Raw genomic sequence first — 19,211 nt, 5'->3', positions numbered from 1 at the left:
GTTTCGGATATGAGAATTTGGCTGTTAGTACTGGCCGTAATGTACCGAAAACACACTACAATGACAACATTAGGCGATGGCAAGAAAAAACTATGGAGTGGCAACCTTGACAGGATCACAGCTGTTTATATTTGATTAGTGTTGTTATTCTATTCGTTTGCTGATGTGTCGGGAATTTTTTGTATCGGGCAATATTTGTATCAAAATACTACCGCAATAGCTTTTCGCCGTGTGAAAATTCCTTTGCATAAACAATTGTTAAAAACCTAAGCCCTTTGGCAAAAAAACACCCACTATATTGCATTACGTACAACCCAAAATTGAAATTAAAATATGAGTGATTCTTCGAAATCCCAACATCGTTCGGGCTCGACTCCCATAAAGAATCCACTGTTAAGTGCCTCTGTTACAGGTTTAACATTTGATGATTTTCCCAATAAACCACAATTGCTACCGGCAGCTCCTCCTATAGTCCATGCACCACCACCGCCACCATCGGTCACACCCACAGCATTACTTGGAAGAGGTAAGTGAAAATTCCAATTCACTTTTTATTACTAAAAGAGTAGTTGTACATGGTGAATAAATAGTTACAACCTGTTGATTGATTAGATGGTAGGCTGTTATTTGCAAAAAAAAACGAGTTGGTTTGTCAAAAGTCTGCCATCACTTACGTGTATTTTGTCTTGTAGTGGGTAATCTTATCAGAATTTTCATTGACAAAATTTTGGTTGAAATACAGGGTCATTCATTGCAGATAGTAGGTGTAGATAGTTCATCGACACAATGATGGCATAGAGCGGTTGTCGATAGTTCAATATTGCTTCTGCAAAACTTAAAAGATGTAAAAGTGAAATTTATCTGTTGGTGTTAAAGGGGTGGCTTTGCTTTTATATATTGTTTATATTGAAATCTACTTTAAAACAAGTTGTACGATTGGTCCGTTTTTTGTCCAGGACATAGATTTTTTTATTTGGGAAAAAAATATATATAAAATTTCCAACGTCGATTTCTCGAAAGCTAGGCTCCTTCGTAAAGGTGGGTACTAAGTTCGAGTTTAGCCGCTAAAATCAAAAATAAATCAGTAAAAAGGGTATACAATTATACCACATTTTTGTGTACGACGATTCGGCACCTTATAAAATCTCCATTATTTTGTTTGTGGTAAACTGAAGAGTAACTACTGAACTTAACCCTCTAATGCCCAAGCCCGCCTTTAGGCGGTCTTCATTTAATGAAGAAGCTTTTAGTAAAACACACCTTAAGACAACAAAAATGGGTAAAATAAAAAGAAGGTTAAAGAAGGTTGGAGGGTTAAACAGGCCATTTATCGAAATTCTCGAGATGTACCGTTGCGGTCCGTTGATTACAGCATTAATTATTTTCAATTCTGTGTCATCAAGCGAAAAGCAGCCCTATCTCGCATTGCACCATCGAACCTGAAGAATTAACGAGTTTTAAAAGATCCTCCATATTCACATCCTTAGGCAAATTCAAGAGCCACGTTTAAGGGCATGAACATTCTGGGCCTGACATTTGACTGCATGTTTTTTTTAGCAAACATTCCGGAAGGACTCGATCGTTAGCTTGGGCTTCCAGTAACATTGATGACACCAAAAAGTTAACCAGTTGTTCAAAATCCAAAATATGCAGTCCTCTTTAGTAGCAGATTGCCAAAAAATATGATCATGAAGGTATTGACCTCTAGCAGGTGCGGCAAAGACAAGTAGACAACGCCACCTTTGAGACAATTAGGAACAATACAATGAAAAAAACATCAGATCAGATTCACCGTTCCGTGCAGTATAGACCTATCTCGCTTATGCCAGACACTAGCATGGAAAGTATGAGGATTGGCCGATTGGTAGCTTTGCTTCAGGTTATAGCTCAAACATTGAATGTAGAGTAGAGATGTGCACGTACACGGAATTGTAGTGAATCACGAAAAATTTCGTGACTCACGCGTGAGTCATGAGTCACGCCGATGGTAACGGCATGAGTGTACGTCAGCGTGATTAACAAACCAAAAGTCGTGCGTGAGTCACGCAAATAATTTCTTCGTGAGTAACGAATTTCGGAAAAATACGCTCACGTAAAAATCCCGCCCACGGACATTAAACGCTTACGAGATGAAATCATTTACAATTATAGTGACACCTGGGGTATTAAGAGTTTAATAACGCTCACGGTAAATTAGTCACAAAATTATTCGTCAGTCACGATATTTTTGTGAGTCACGACATTTCGTGCGTGAGTACAAATTTTCTTTTCGTGAGTGTGCGTGAGCGAGAGTCCTACCAAACAATATCGTGCGTGTGTGTGCGTGAATAAGATTATTCCGTCGTGAGTGTGCGTGAGCTCGAGGAAAATATTACTCACGTGCACACCTCTAGTGTAGAGATGTGCACGTGAGTCACGTGCACACTTCTAATTGAATGACATTAGTATGGTGCTAGGAACTTTGGCATTATCTCCTGGGTAACGCCTGAGGGGCATAGCTTTGGCAGAGCAGATAGACGACTTCAAATTATGCACGGTGAACGAAGAGGCCCCCTCGAGAAATATGGGTAATTACAGCAGTTCAGGGAATTGAATCTAGAGATTAGAGTGAGATAGTCGACGAGCATAAGCGAAACACATGGTTCGAGACCACGAAGCAATATATCTTGCACACAGGTATAGGTAAGTTGTGGTCAACTGTGGCAGCCCTTTCCAACTCCGCTGGGATTTCAGGTATGATGGGATTTCAGTTACCTTTGGCGATGTGTCTGATCCGAAGGGGTGCGCTAGATTTTTCAACCTACAATTTGTTGAGCATCCGGTGAGTGATAGAGTGAAAAGGAGAGCAATTCGTCGTTTTCGTGGTCTCTGAGCCAGCAATACACCACATTTTACCATAGCTGAAGTTACCAATGTCATCAACAGCGCCAAACTATCCAAGGCGCTGGGCCCTGACGGAATCTCTATGGTAATGCTGAAGTATCTGGGAATACTTGGTGTTGAGTACTCTACATCATTATACCCGATGTGTGGAAAATGGGTAGGGTGATTCCACTAATGAAGCCAGGCAAAGAGTCGAGCAAGGGTTCAAGGAAGTTAAAATTTTTGGCAAAAATGATGATTGTCGGTTAAATTAGAGTCGATTTAAGCGACATATCCGGCGGCAGCATTGACTGGTAGTAAATGGTCAGCGGCCGCTAAAATCGGCAGAGCGACTCGGCGGCTTCATTCTCTGTTTTGTATTTGTAGTTGAAGTTGTTTAATAAGACAGGATTTTATTACTTGGCTTGGATTTTATTACATTTCAATGAACCGGATTCAGAGAATGAAGCAGACCCATTTAAAACTAGAACACCGGATGGTACCGGGTCTATTCTCTGATGTGAGAATAAAGACAGCCTTTCTACAATCTTGAAATTGTTTCCATTTAAATAAATATTGTCATACAATTATTAATAATCTTATTTTATTTTAGTGATTTCATGTGATTTTTTTAGTCGTATTATGTACTATAAAATAAAAGTAGAGTAAAACATTTTCATTTATACTTTTAATTTGGCACTTAATAAATTTCTGAACTTAAAAATTTTAAACTTAACGTTCTAACTTAAATATCTACAAATTCAATACTTTATTCGTTTTCGTAAAAAAAATCATCTATTCCATACTTCTTGTCGAATGCGAACGATATGTGGGCATATCCAATACAATTTTACGTCTTCGACAACACCATACAATTGCCCATATTAATAGGATCAATATTATTATCAATAGGATAACACCCAATGATATGGCCGCTATTGAAGCTTCCGTTAATACCAAATCTCTTACATCAATACTATAGGATCTTTGATTGCCTACAACATCATAGACCACTAGATTAACTTTAGGCTCACAGCATGTTGCAATATATGTGGCTTTCAAGGGTTCTGCGCTACCAATTGTATAAGATCCGGTATAAACCAAACCTGCGGTAGGAGTTGATTGTAGTCGCATAATACCAGTTTGTGTATCTTGTGCTGTTATATAGAGAGTCCAAAAACGATCAGCACAAGTTGTAGAATCGGTTGAAACAATTGATTCACAGCGGCTACCGAAATTCCAATCCAGTGTAGGAGCTACATTGTCCTGTACAAGAGGGGGAGAAGAATATTTATAGTTTTTATTAGCATTCACAGAAAGAACTCAATAAAATTTTAATTGAATTTGAAAAAGTATTCAATTAAAAACTTTAATTGATGGCATTAATTAGATTTTTAATTGGCTAAATACTTTTTGAATTAATTTACCTGTATATCGATGGCCGTTATTACTTTTAAATTTACTGACAATGATGTGGTCGAACTTGCTCCGGTGGCAGAAAAGGTAATATGATCTATTGTACCTGCTTCGGTGGCTTGGGGCACGAGAACGGTAACAGTAACTGTAGCCATTTGACCAGCTCGTAGGAAAATGCTGAAATACACATTAAAATATTTCTGTTTCATTAAACTTCCCAGAAACTTGGACTTAAATATAGGTGATTATGTAAATGTCTCAATTTTTTTAACCTCTAACACTTTTTTTGACATTTCAATTTATCAAATATAAATTTTACCGCCATTTACAGTGAACTTCTTTTTCTTTACGAAACTTAAGGAAAATAGGATTAAATTAAATTTTGTATAACATTTTCGGCAGACAAAGCCGCTGCTTCTATAACCACTATAGAATTTTGACAAAGTTTTCTATAAAAAAATTTTAAGAGATTTTCTATAGAAATAAAATTTTGCCAAATATGTCTATAGAAATAAAATTCTCTATAGAAATAAAATTTTGACAATTTTTTCTATAAAAATAAAATATTAAAAAAATTTTCTGTAGAAATAATGTTTTTACTAATTTTTTTATAAAAATAAAATGTTGCCAACATTTTTTATAAAAATGAAATTTTGACAAAATTTTCTATAGAAATAAAATTTTGAGAAAATTTTGTATAGAAATAAAATTTTGACAAAATTTTATATAGAAATAAAATTTTGAGAAAATTTTCTATAGAAATAACATTTTGAGAAAATTTTCTATAGAAATAAAATTTTGAAAAAAATTTTCTATAGAAATAAAATTTTGACAAAAATTTTATAGAAATAAAATTTTGAGAAAATTTTCTATAGAAATAAAATTTTGACAAATTTTTCTATAGAAATAAAATTTGGCAAAATTTTCTATAGAAATAAAACTTTGAAAAAAAAATTGAAATAAAATTTTGACAAAATTTTCTATAGACATAAAATTTTGTAAAATTTTGAAAAAAATTCTATAAAAATAAAATTATAACAAAATTTTTTATAAAATAAAATTTTGAAAAAATTTTCTATAGAAATAAAATGTTGAGAAAATTTTCTATATAAATAAAATTTTGACAAAATTTTCTATAGAAATAAAATTTGGCAAAATTTTCTATAGAAATAAAATTTTGAGAAAATATTCTATAGAAATAAAATTTTGACAAATTTTTCTATAGAAATAAAATTTGGCAAAATTTTCTATAGAAATAAAACTTTGAAAAAATTTTGAAATACAATTTTGACAAAATTTTCTATAGACATAAAGTTTTGTAAACTTTTGAAAAAAAAATTTATAAAAATAAAATTATAACAAAATTTTTTATAAAATAAAATTTTGACAAAATTTTCTATAGAAATAAAATTTTGACAAAATTTTCTATAGAAATAAAATTTTGACACAATTTTCTATAAAAAAATGTTTAAGAGATTTTCTATAGAAATAAAATTTTGAGAAAATTTTCTGCAGAAATAAAATTTTGACAAAATTCTCTATAGAAATAAAATTTTGACAAATTTTTTTATAAAAATAAAATTGTGACTAAATTTTCTATAGAAATAAAATTTTGACTAAATTTTTTATAAAACTAAAATGTTGACAAATTGTTTTATAAAAATAAAATGTTGAAAATTTTTTTTATAAAAATAAAATGTTGACAAAATTGTTTACAAAAATAAAGTTTTGACAAATTTTTTTATAGAAATAAAGTTTTGACGAAATTTTCTATAGAAATAAAATTTTGAGAAAATTTTCTATAGAAATAAAATTTTGAGAAAATGTATAGAAATACAAATAAAATTTTGACAAAATTTTCTATAGAAATAAAATTTTGAAAAAATTTTCTATAGAAATACAATTTTGACAAAATTTTCTATAGAAATAAAATTTTGAGAAAATTTGCTATAGAAATAAAATTTTCAGAAAATTTTCTATAGAAATAAAATTTTGACAAAATTCTCCATAGAAATAAAATTTTGACATAATTTGCTATAAAAATAAAATGTTGAAAAATTTGTGTATAAAAATAAAATGTCGACAAAATTTTTTATAAAAATAAAATGTTGACAAAATTTTTTACAAAAATAAAGTTTTGACAAATTTTTCTATGGAAATAAAGTTTTGACAAATTTTTCTATGGAAATAAAGTTTTGACAAAATTTTCTATACAAATAAAATTTTGAGAAAATTTTCTATACAAATAAAATTTTGAGAAAATTTTCCATAGAAATAATAGAAATAACATTTTGATAAAATTTTCTATAGAAATTGTCAACATTTTTGCTATAGAAATTTGTGACCATTGTGAAGCTGCAAGGGGAATTCCTGAGTTCCTAGGATATTCTGTTAGGCGTTACATCAACTTTTCTATAGAAATAAAATTTTGACAAAATTTTCTATAAAAAATGTTTAAGAGATTTTCTATAGAAATAAAATTTTGACAAATATGTCTATAGAAATAAAATTTTGACAAAATGTTCTATAGAAATATTTTTTTTGGTTTTGTTTTGTTATTGTTGGTTTGTACTTCAATCATATTTGTTGTTTTGATCCCAGCTTAAAAGCCACTGCGTTGACTAAATTACAAGAGTAGCTTAACCAACAGAGGAAAGGAATGTTAGTCAAATTTATTTGGGCAAAGCCCTATAGACTTCAAGATGGTTGGATGGAAGCACGTTTCGGAATTACCACATTCCTCATCAGCATCATCTACTTGCAGCAAAACTATCAACCAATTATCAGAACAAATTCTGGTAGTTCACCAAACCCAAAGTGAACCACACTTGAACCTTCCGAAAAAGGTTTATGATAGTGGGCTTTTGGCGAAATAAATCTTTGTACAAACATTTCCCTTTGCCACTTTCAAATCATCGATTTGAGTGCAGTTGGCTGGGTTTATTTTGAGCGTGCTTCCTTTTACTTCATTCGTTTTGTTTTGTTATTGTTGGTTTGTACTTCAACCATATTTGACGAATGAAGTAAGAGGAAGTACGCTCAAAATAAAACCAGCCAAATTTTGACAAAATTTTCTATAAAAATAAATTTTTGACAAAATTTCCTACAGCAATAAAATTTTGACAAAATTTTCTATAGAAATAAAATTTTGACAAAATTTTCTATAGAAATAAAATTTTGAGAAATTTTTCTATAGAAATAAAATTTTGACAAAAATTTCAATAGAAATAAAATGTTGACAAAATTTTCTATAGAAATAAAATTTTGACAAAATTTTTTATAAAAATAAAATTTTGACAAAATTTTCTATAAAAATAAAATGTTGACAACATTTTCTATAGAAATAAAGCTTTGACAAAATTTTCTATAGAAATAACATTTTGTGAGAATTTTCTATAGAAATAAAATTTTGAAAAAATTTTCTATAGAATAAAATTTTGAAAAAATTTTCTGTAGAAATAAAATTTTGACAAAATTTTCTATAGAAATAAAATTTTGACAAAATTTTCTATAGAAATAAAATTTTGACAAAATTTTCTACAGAAATAAAATGTTGACAAAATTTTCTATAAAAAATGTTTAAGAGATTTTCTATAGAAATAAAGTTTTGACAAAATTTTCTATAGAAATAAAATTTTGACAAAATTGTCTATAGAAATAAAATTATTGACAAAATTTTCTAAAAAAATAAAATTTTAACAAAATTTTTTATAGAAATAAAATGTTGAAAAAATTTTTTATAAAAATTAAGTTTTGGCAAAATTTTCTATAGAAATAAAGTTTTGAAAAAAATTTCTATAGAAATAAAATTTTGGGAAAATGTTCTATACAAATAAAATTTTGACAACATTTTCTATAGAAATAAAATTTTGACAAAATTTCCTATAAAAATAAAATTTTGACATAATTTTCTATAAAAATAAAATTTTGACAAAATTTTTTATAGAAATAAAATGTTGACAAAATTTTTTATAAAAATAAAGTTTTGACAAAATTTTCTATAGAAATAAAGTTTTGACAAAAGTTTCTATAGAAATAAAATTTTGAGAACAATTTCTATAGAAATAAAATTTTCAGAAAATGTTCTATACAAATAAAATTTTGACAAAATTTTCTATAAAAATAAAATTTTGATAAAATTTTCTATAGAAATAAAACTGTGACAAAACTTTCTATAGAAATTTTTGTCAACATTTTCTATAGAAATTTATGATCATGTTAAAGCTGCAAGGAGAATTCCTGAGTTGCTAGGATATTCTTTTAGGCGTTACATCAACTTGCGGTCTGTATATGACTTTTATAAAGTTATTGAAGTTTTGACGCTTGAATTTCCTTTTATGCATCTCTTGTGAAAATTTATCCATTTTGTAGCATCTGTTACGTCCTCTCTATCATTAAATTGTCCCTGAATCAAGACTCAAGTCTTTGTTGTTTTTTTACGACTTTCTGTAAATTTTTCACTGGCATAAAAACAAAAAACGTGCTTACTTATTCCCAATCTATTGATAATCAATCGGCCGATCTCATAATCACTTTCACATTTTTTCCAGCTATAACTATCATCATTTTCTCTCTCTTTCTCTTACCTTTGTGGTGCTAATCTCATGAGATAACGTTTTTCATCGATCACTTGTATATTATAGAAAATACTATCGCATCCTGTGTTTGTCACCTCAAAATACAATTGACCCATCATACCAGGAACAATCAATACTTGTGAATGTATGCCCAATTCGATTTTTGTATTTTTTCGCTGTAGAGCATTGGTGCCTCTTTGATTTAGTAAATCATTTTGTTCGGCCAAAGCTGTAGCATTCGATGGTAATGCGTCTTCCATGTTACGATGAATTTCTTCCGATGAAAATGTTTCAACTTCATCTTTGGGTTCTTTACTATCGATTTTGTCATCGGGGAAACGAATATTACTATGAGTTGGAACATTGGCCAAAGCTAAGGCGGATGTTATGCTTTGTAATTTGCCATTACGCAAGCGTGCCGGATACAGTGTATGTCCTTCATAGAAATATGTCTCAAAATGTTTGATCATATCATCTGAAAATAAAGCGTAAGCAAATGGACAAATTTTGAAATATTTTGTATCGATCAAACATGTGAAAGTTCAAGGTTTAAAAAAAAAACTATATATGATTATCAAATGAACAGATTGTGCAAAAGACTACTACATTTGGATTGCGGAATAGTTTATTTGTTAAAGCTTCGGAAATTATGTTTGCGATCCAAAAACAAGTGATTTTGATCAGATAGGCTTGGTTTAATTTGCTGTCTGTTTGAGAAATTTTAATCATACCTATTTTTTAAAAGATTTTTTTTTTGACAAAAATTTCTTTAGAAATAAAATTTTTATAAAATATTCTACAGAAGTATAATTTTGACAAAATTTTCTATAGAAATAAAATTTTGACAAAATTTTTTATAGAAATAAAATTTTGACAAAATTTTCTATAGAAATAAAATTTTGACAAAATTTTCTTTAGAAAAAAAAAATTGACCAAATTTTCTATAGAAATAAAATTTTGACAAAATTTTCTATAGAAATTAAATTTTGAGAAAATTTTCTATAGAAATAAAATGTTGAAAAAATTTTCTATAGAAAATAAAATTTTAGGGCAACATTTTCTATAGAAATAAAATTCTATAGAAATAAAATTTTGACAAAATTTTCTATAGAAATAAAATTTGAAGAACATTTTCTATAGAAATAAAATTTGAAGAACATTTTTTATAGAAATAAAATTTGAAGAACATTTTCTATAGAAATAAAATTTTGATAAAATTTTCCAAAGAAATAAAATTTTGACAAATTTTTCCAAAGAAATAATTTTCCAAAGAATAAATTTTATAAAAACATTTTATAGAATTTTGAGAAAATTTTCTATAGAAATAAAATTTTGAGAAAATTTTCCAAAGAAATAAAATTTTGAGGCAAAATTTTCCAAAGAAATAAAATTTTGACAAAATTTTCCAAAGAAATAAAATTTTGACAAAATTTTCCAAAGAAAGAAACTTGTGAACAAATTTTAAAAATTTTGAGAAAATTTTCTATAGAAATAAAATGTTGACAAAATGTTCTATAAAAATAAAATTTTGACAGCATTTTCTATAAAAATAATATGTTGACAAAATTTTCGATAGAAATACAATTTTGACAAAATTTTCTATAGAAATAACATTTTGACAAAATTTTCTATAGAAATAAAATTTTGACAAAATTTTCTTTAGAAAAAAAATTTGACAAAATTTTCTATAGAAATAAAATTTTGAGAAAATTTTCTATAGAAATAAAATTTTGAGAAAATTTTCTATAGAAATAAAATTTTGAGAAAATTTTCTATAGAAATAAAATTTTGAGAAAATTTTCTATAGAAATAAAATGTTGACAAAATTTTCTATAGAAATAAAATTCTATAGAAAAAAAGTTTTGACAAAATTTTCTATAGAAATAAAATTTGAAGAACGTTTTCTATAGAAATAAAATTTGAAGAACATTTTCTATAGAAATAAAATTTTGATAAATTTTTCCAAAGAAATAAACTTTTGACAAAATTTTCCAAAGAAATAAAATTTTGACAAAATTTTCCAAAGAAATAAACTTTTGACAAAATTTTATAAAAAATTTTATAAAATTTTGAGAAAATTTTCTATAGAAATAAAATTTTGAGAAAATTTTCTATAGAAATAAAATTTTGACAAAATTTTCTTTAGAAATAAACTTTGGACAAAATTTTCCAAAGAAAAAAAATTTTGAGAAAATTATCCAAAGAAATAAAAATTTAGGGCAAAATTTTCCAAAGAAATAAAATTTTGACAAAATTTTCCAAAAAAAGAAACTTTTGACAAATTTTTATAAAATTTTGACAAAATTTTCTTTAGAAAAAAAATTTGACAAAATTTTCTATAGAAATAAAATTTTGACAAAATTTTCTATAGAAATAAAATTTTGACAAAATTTTCTATAGAAATAAAATTTTGAGAAAATCTTCTATAGAAATAAATATTTGACAAAATTTTCTATAGAAATAAAATTCTATTGAAATAAAATTCTATAGAAATAAAATTTTGACAAAATTTTCTATAGAAATAAAATTTAAAGAACATTTTCTATAGAAATAAAATTTGAAGAACATTTTCTATAGAAATAAAATTTTGATAAAATTTTCCAAAGAAATAAACTTTTGGCAAAATTTTCCAAAGAAATAAAATTTTGACAAATTTTTCCAAAGAAATAAACTTTTGACAAAAATTTATAAAAAATTTTGAGAACATTTTCTATAGAAATAAAATTTTTACAAAATTTTCTTTAGAAACAAACTTTTGACAAAATTTTCCAAAGAAATACAATTTTGAGAAAATTTTCCAAAGAAATAAAATTTTAGGGCAAAATTTTCCAAAGAAATAAAATTTTGACAAAATTTTCCAAAGAAAGAAACTTTTGACAAATTTTTATAAAATTTTGATAAAATTTTCTATAGAAATAAAAAGTTGACAAAATGTTCTATAAAAATAAACTTTTGACAAAATGTTCTATTAAAATAAACTTTTGATAAAATTTTCTATAGAAATAAAATGTTGACAAAATTTTCTGTAGAAATAAAATTTTGACTAAATTTTCTATAGAAATAAAATTTTGACTAAATTTTCTATAGAAATAAAATTTTGACAAAATTTGCTATGGAAATAAAATTTTGACAAAATTTTCTATAGAAATAAAATGTTGACAAAGTTTTCTATAGAAATAAAATTTTGACAAAATTTTCGATAGAAATAAAATTTTGACAAAAATTTCTACAGAAAAAAAAAAAATAAAATTTTGACAAAATTTTCTATAGAAATAAAATTTTGACAAAATTTTCTATAGAAATAAAATTTTGAGAAAATCTTCTATAGAAATAAATATTTGACAAAATTTTCTATAGAAATAAAATTCTATTGAAATAAAATTCTATAGAAATAAAATTTTGACAAAATTTTCTATAGAAATAAAATTTGAAGAACATTTTCTATAGAAATAATATTTGAAGAACATTTTCTATAGAAATAAAATTTTGATAAAATTTTCCAAAGAAATAAACTTTTGACAAAATTTTCCAAAGAAATAAAATTTTGACAAATTTTTCCAAAGAAATAAACTTTTGACAAAAATTTATAAAAAATTTTGAGAACATTTTCTATAGAAATAAAATTTTTACAAAATTTTCTTTAGAAACAAACTTTTGACAAAATTTTCCAAAGAAATAAAATTTTGAGAAAATTTTCCAAAGAAATAAAATTTTAGGGCAAAATTTTCCAAAGAAATAAAATTTTGACAAAATATTCCAAAGAAAGAAACTTTTGACAAATTTTTATAAAATTTTGATAAAATTTTCTATAGAAATAAAAAGTTGACAAAATGTTCTATAAAAATAAACTTTTGACAAAATGTTCTATTAAAATAAACTTTTGATAAAATTTTCTATAGAAATAAAATGTTGACAAAATTTTCTGTAGAAATAAAATTTTGACTAAATTTTCTATAGAAATAAAATTTTGACAAAATTTTCTATAGAAATAAAATTTTGACAAAATTTGCTATGGAAATAAAATTTTGACAAAATTTTCTATAGAAATAAAATGTTGACAAAATTTTCTATAGAAATAAAATTTTTACAAAATTTTCGATAGAAATAAAATTTTGACAAAAATTTCTACAGAAATAAAATTTTGAGAAAATTTTCTATAGAAATAAAATTTTTACAAAATTTTCTATAGAAATAAAATTTTTACAAAATTTTCTATAGAAATAAAATTTGGAGAACATTTGCTATAGAAATAAAATTTTGACAAAATTTTCCAAAGAAATAAACTTTTGACAACATTTTCCAAAGAAATAAAATTTTGAGAAAATTTTCCATCGAAATAAAATTTTAGGGCAACATTTTCCAAAGAAATAAAATTTTGACAAAATTTTCCATCGAAATAAACTTTTGACAAAATTTTATAAAAAATGTATAAAATTTTGAGAAAATTTTCTATAGAATTAAAATTTTGGGAAAATTTTCTATAGAAATAAAATTTTGACAAAATTTTCTATAGAAATAAAATTTTGACAGTATTTTCTATAAAAATAAAATGTTGACAAAATTTTCGATAGAAATACAATTTTGACAAAATTTTCTATAGATATAAAATGTTGACAAAATATTCTATAGAACTAAAATTTTGACAAAATTTTTTTTAAAAATAAAATTTTAACAAAATTTTCTAGAAATAAATTATGATGTAACCATATGTTTGAATATTTTACATTTGGATGTATTTTTGAACTGCAGTCAGCTTACCGTATTAACTTAACAGATGTGATTCAATATTTTAAAATAAAAAAATTTTCGTAACTTGATAATAAAAATTAAAATTTTCAGCAACACTTTAGATAGTTGTTTCTGTGTCGCTCTCCTACTGTAACACCAAGCTTGATATTAAGTTATCATATTTGAGGAAAAGCTTGTCATCTGTTTTAAATAAAGTGAATGCTAAAATACAATACATTGGTGTTTTCCTAATGGACTTCGAATTACACTTGACTCAAATCAATAATAAATATGTATATTTATTTCCTTCTGACAAGACGGGGTTTGCATCATAGGTGAACAGTGTTATCATCACCTAACTGTATTTTCATTATCTCTCTCGACTCGATCGATTGTGTTCGAATAGAAATCATTGAACATGAAAAATTCTATTCGCATTCAGTTGAGCGTAAATCTTCAAAGCATCAACAAACAATAATATACCATACTTACCTAAAAATGTATCAGCCTTACGTTCGCCGCGTATAAACACAGTATATTCGCTATTCAAATCTTCGGGTATTATTTTCAATTTGTACACTGTGGCCTTGCGTAATTTCGTTAATGGGACATAGGCATCCAAACGTTTATCATCATCCTTGGTTATCATTAGACGTGTTTTAAATTTAACCAATTTTTTGAGATTTATTTCTAAAAGCAGAGATATTGGAAAAAAGGGTGCAAAAAAAAGAAAGAAAATAATTTAAATTAACGGTTCTGTTAAGGCGATTTGGCAATATAAATAATGTGGCATGTCTATTCTATTTGGTATTGTGTGTTATTGTGATTGTGAGTACTCGCACCATTTCATATGTTGATTATTGCCTATTGTGAATGGCCATTAGTATGACTGTTTTAGTTTATCGTGGTTTGCAATAACAACAACACACGTCAGCCCAGCTATTTCATTAACAAATAACAGAAAAAACGTAAAAAATAATAATAAATAAAGTGCTGTTCTTACAGAAAAGGTGTTTTTTCTCTAATTATTGAACTCATTGTTAATGTAAAGTTGGTGCGAGTGAATATAAACCGATAGAAAGTTAATTAAATAATGGGCTTAGAAAGTGTATTTGTTGTAATATAATGTGTAAAGTTTTTATAAGAAAACCTATGTGAAATCTTTCGACATCCATTGAACAAAGTGTCAAGTGTTTGTTAATGAAAATCTTACACCAGCTATAGGAGGAAATAAACACAAATTTGAAATAAATCTAAAAATACCAATGTACAAAAGATAATGTGAAATAGTTTTGTTTCTATTCAATTTCTAACAACAAAAACAAAACAGCTGATAACTGCGTCGCACCAAGGTAATTTCTAAATTATTTTTTTTCATTTTTGTGTAGAGATTAGAAAAAAAAGTGCTTTGGATTTTTTTGCCGTTTGTCTCATTGCACTTTGGCAAATTTAAGGATAATTTATTGCTGTAATTTTCGCCTGTTACGAAAGGATGACATAGCAAGAGAGCGAGAGACAAGAGAGCACAACATACGATTTTGTTATAGTATTTTTTTATTCCATGCACTGGGTTGCCACATCATTGTTGTTTTGTTTGCATTTACCAACCATAGGGGTTGAAAATAGTTTGCCATAGTGTGTTTTTTGTGCGTTTCGAGGGGGGAATGGGAAACTTGTTGATATGGGAGTATTACACGCTTTGCATTACAGCAAGTTGTTTATTAGGTGGGGATGGATTAGATGAATCATGAAATTATTAATTATGCCTTCATTTGGTATATTGCATGATTGTTTTCATTCGCAGAATGTAAGCCTATATTGGCAATTGTAAGGCAATTAATTCCGTCATAGTGTGTAAATATAACCATAGCGATAGGCGGTAGGCGAAACATTTTTGCCGCAACGGCAAATACAATAAGCTTGACGGCGAATAATTCCCTTTTTCACGTTTCCTAGCGTTTTTGTTGTCAATACAGCATTCTTTGACAATATTAAACAATGAAGTTGGATAAAAACATACAATGGCTTATTATTTGTTGAGTTATTTCAAGAAAAAATAATGGTGAGTTAAAAAAATTGATAAGCGATAGCAACACTATACCAGTTTTCGCCAAGGAGTTAGAATAAGTTTTAATTTAGCGACACGCCGATAGCCGTCACGGTATTCCGTCGCGGATTTTGGGCTTCCCATAAGAAATACACGTAAATAATATGTTCGCCTACCGCCTATCGCTATGGTTATATTTACACACATAGATGTTGTTTCAGCCAGTTTTGCCAGTATTGGGGATTTTTTTCAAAAAAATTTTTTTCTTCATTATTAAAAAAGAAGCTCAGCGAATCGTCGAAATTTACAAAAAAAAATATTTTGCTTCTTGTTATTTTACGTCAGACAATAGGGTGGAAATGAAGCATTTGGGCTAGAAACGGACACAGGGTATTTATTGTGATACACAAGCGTTAATTTATAATTTTACTCAGCTTGGCTAAGACATTTTTCGGTAATTTTGTTCATGAATACAAAATAGTTCTTGAAAATAACGACCCAACTTTAAATTCAATGAAAATTTCCGTTAAAGTTATGATTGGCATTTTTGATTTAAAGACATAATCTTTAAATTTTATATTTGTATTAAACATAAAAAAGCTTAGTTTACATTTTTTTTTTTGAAATTAAGAAAGCATTTTTGAAATATATGCCATAATTTGAATTTCTTGTCTATGAAGAGATCATTTTTTTTTTCTAAGAGAATGAAAATTCGATAAATTAGATCTGTATCCTTCTTTTAATTTTATAGAGCCTAGATCTAAAGCTAGTCGGCTTAGGTTAGGTGTAATAGCAGCCCGAAAAATTTTTTATAGAAAATTTTGTTAAAATTTTATTTCTCTAGAAAATTCTGGGCTCGAAATGGACACAGGATTTTTATTGTGGTACCCAAGCGTTAATTTATAATTTTACTCAGCTTGGCTAAGACATTTTTCGGTAATTTTGTCATAATCATTTCGTGAAGAATCGGGACTAAATGTTCATGAATACAAAATAGTTCTTGAAAATAACGACCCTACGTTAAATTCGTATTGTATCAAGGAATAGAAATACAATTTTATAGAAATAAAATTTTGACAAAATTGTATTTCTATAGAAAATGTTGTCAAAATTTTATTGCTCTAAAAAATTTTGTCAAAATTTTATTTCTATATAAAAATTAAAATTTAATTTTTCTAGAATATTTTGTAAAAATTTTATTTCTATAGAAAATTTCGTCAATATTTTATTTTTTATTTTTAAAACTTTGTCAACATTTAATTTCTATAGAAATTTTTTTCAAAAATTTATTTCTGTAGAGAATTTTGCCAAAAGTTTATTTATATAAAAAATTTTGTCAATATGTTATTTCTATAGAAAATTTAGTCATGTTGACTTTATTTCTATAGAAAATTTTTATTTCATTATTTTTATTTTTGATTTCAGCTTAAAACCATGCATTGACTAAAATACAAGTGTACTCGTATCTTAACCAACAGAGAAAAAGTATGATTGATTGGGCAAAGCCCTATAGACTGCAAATTGGTTGGATGGGCAGCTGTTTCGGAATTACTACATTCCTCATCAGCATCCTCTACTTGGAGCAAAACTATCAACCAATTATCAGAATTAATTCGGGTAATTCACTCAACCGAAAGTGAACTACACTTGAAAAAAAGTTTTTAGTACACTGAAAAAAAAAATATTTACGTGATATTAAAGATTACGCAAACTTAATTTTAGGATGCGCAATTTACTTACTATTAAGGAAAAATTTCTTTAAAATAATGAAATTTTAATTAAAAGGAAGTTTATAATTTTTGCTTCAAATTTTTTTTTCATTAAATTTAGGACACAAATTTTGAAAATTTCTGTCCCTTCGTTAATGTTGCATGTCTTTAATTTAAGGCAAATTTTCTTTAAAGTAAAAAAACACATTTTTGATTTAAAGAAAGCGTCCTTAAATTAACTGAAATATTGGATCTTTAGATTTAAGATAAAAACGCTTCAAATAATATATAAGCTAAGACTTATTTTGAGGATTTAGCATCTATGGTTTAAAGTTTTTTTTTTTTTAAATTACGAAAATATTTTTTACTTCGAAGTATCCGTCATAAATTAGATTTTTAAACTGGCATTTGTTTGTACGTGAATAGCTTTATTAATACACCGGAAAAATATAATGAAAATTCGATAAATGAGATCTGTATCCTAATTTTAATTTTATCGATCCTAAATTTAGAGACAAATAGGTCGCAAAAAAATTTCCTTATTTTAAAGATACCGCATCTTTGGTTCGGAATCATAACCAAAATCCTTAAAGGAAAGTCAAAATCTTTGGATCCAAGTAAACACTTTTTTGAGTGTAGTTGGCTTTGCCTAAACGAAGTTTCAAGCATTTCCTTTTTTATGGCTATAGAAAACGTTTTCAAAATTTTATTTCTATAGGAAATTTTGTCAAAACTTTATTTTTATAGAAAATTTTGTCAATATTTTATATCTATAGAAAATTTTGACAAAATTTTATTTCTATAGAAAATTTTGTCAAAATTTTATTTCTATAGAAAATTTTGTCAAAATTTTATTTCTATAGAAAATTTCTGAACATTTTATTTCTATAGAAAATTTTGTCAAAACTTTATTTTTATAGAAAATTTTGTCAAAATTTTATATCTATAGAAAATTTTATCAACATTTTATTTCTACAGAAAATTTTGTCAACATTTTATTTCTATAGAAAATTTTGTCAACATTTTATTTCTATAGAAAATTTTATCAACATTTTATTTCTATAGAAAATTTTATCAAAATTTTATTTCTATAGAAAATTTTGTCAAAATTTTATTTCTATAGAAAATTTCTGAAAATTTTATTTCTATAGAAAATTTTGTCAAAACTTTATTTGTATAGAAAATTTTATCAACATTTTATTTCTATAGAAAATTTTGTCAAAATTTTATTTCTATAGAAAATTTTATCAACATTTTATTTCTATAGAAAATTTTGTCAACATTTTATTTCTATAGGAAAATTTGTCAAAATTTTATTTCTATAGAAAATTTCTGAAAATTTTATTTCTATAGAAAATTTTGTCAAAACTTTATTTGTATAGAATTTTTTTTTTAACATTTTATTTCTATAGAAAATTTTGTCAAAATTTTATTTCTATAGAAAATTTTGTCAACATTTTATTTCTATAGTAAAAATTTTATTTCTATAGAAAATTTTGTTAAAGTTTATTTCTATAGTATTTTTTCAAAATTTTATTTCTATAGCAATTTGTTTTTTAAATTTCATTGCTATAGAAAACTATTTCCACCAAAGTGGAAATTTTGTCAATATTTTATTTCTATAGAAAATTTTGTCAATATTTTATTTCTATAGAAAATTTTGTCAAAATTTTATTTCTATAGAAAATTTTGTCAAAATTTTATTTCTATAGAAAATATTGTCAAAATTTTATGTTATAGAAAATTTTGTCAACATTTTATTTCTATAGAAAATTTTGCCAAAATTTTATTTCTATAGAAAATTTTGTTAAAGTTTATTTCTAAAGTATTTTTTCAAAATTTTATTTCTATAGCAATTTGTTTTTTAAATTT

General features: G+C 25.9%; 2 protein-coding genes across 4 annotated transcripts in view; one reads left to right on the top strand and one right to left on the bottom strand.

Moving 5' to 3' along the window:
* Nucleotides 1-156: 156 nt before the first annotated feature.
* PAPLA1 (Phosphatidic Acid Phospholipase A1) overlaps nucleotides 157-19,211 on the top strand; it is a 187,975-nt gene continuing 168,920 nt past the window's right edge. Inside the window, exon 1 of the mRNA XM_075302533.1 lies at nucleotides 157-526. Within this exon, the coding sequence (XP_075158648.1) occupies nucleotides 334-526 (193 nt within the window). The 5' untranslated portion in view covers nucleotides 157-333. The remainder of the gene's footprint in view (nucleotides 527-19,211) is intronic.
* The window catches only part of LOC142231878 (uncharacterized), a 121,866-nt gene continuing 106,104 nt past the window's right edge, over nucleotides 3,450-19,211 (bottom strand). For all 3 annotated transcript variants that reach the window (XM_075302535.1, XM_075302536.1, XM_075302534.1), the window contains exons 6-9: nucleotides 14,076-14,273; nucleotides 8,865-9,330; nucleotides 4,290-4,455; nucleotides 3,450-4,128 (exon numbers count right to left, since the gene is read on the bottom strand). In XM_075302535.1, the coding sequence (XP_075158650.1) occupies nucleotides 3,658-4,128; nucleotides 4,290-4,455; nucleotides 8,865-9,330; nucleotides 14,076-14,273 (1,301 nt within the window). In that variant the 3' untranslated portion in view covers nucleotides 3,450-3,657. The remainder of the gene's footprint in view (nucleotides 4,129-4,289; nucleotides 4,456-8,864; nucleotides 9,331-14,075; nucleotides 14,274-19,211) is intronic.

This window comes from Haematobia irritans, chromosome 3 (assembly GCF_050003625.1).
Source record: "Haematobia irritans isolate KBUSLIRL chromosome 3, ASM5000362v1, whole genome shotgun sequence".
Taxonomy (NCBI): domain Eukaryota; kingdom Metazoa; phylum Arthropoda; class Insecta; order Diptera; family Muscidae; genus Haematobia; species Haematobia irritans.
This window is presented reverse-complemented; position numbering and strand designations above follow the sequence as displayed.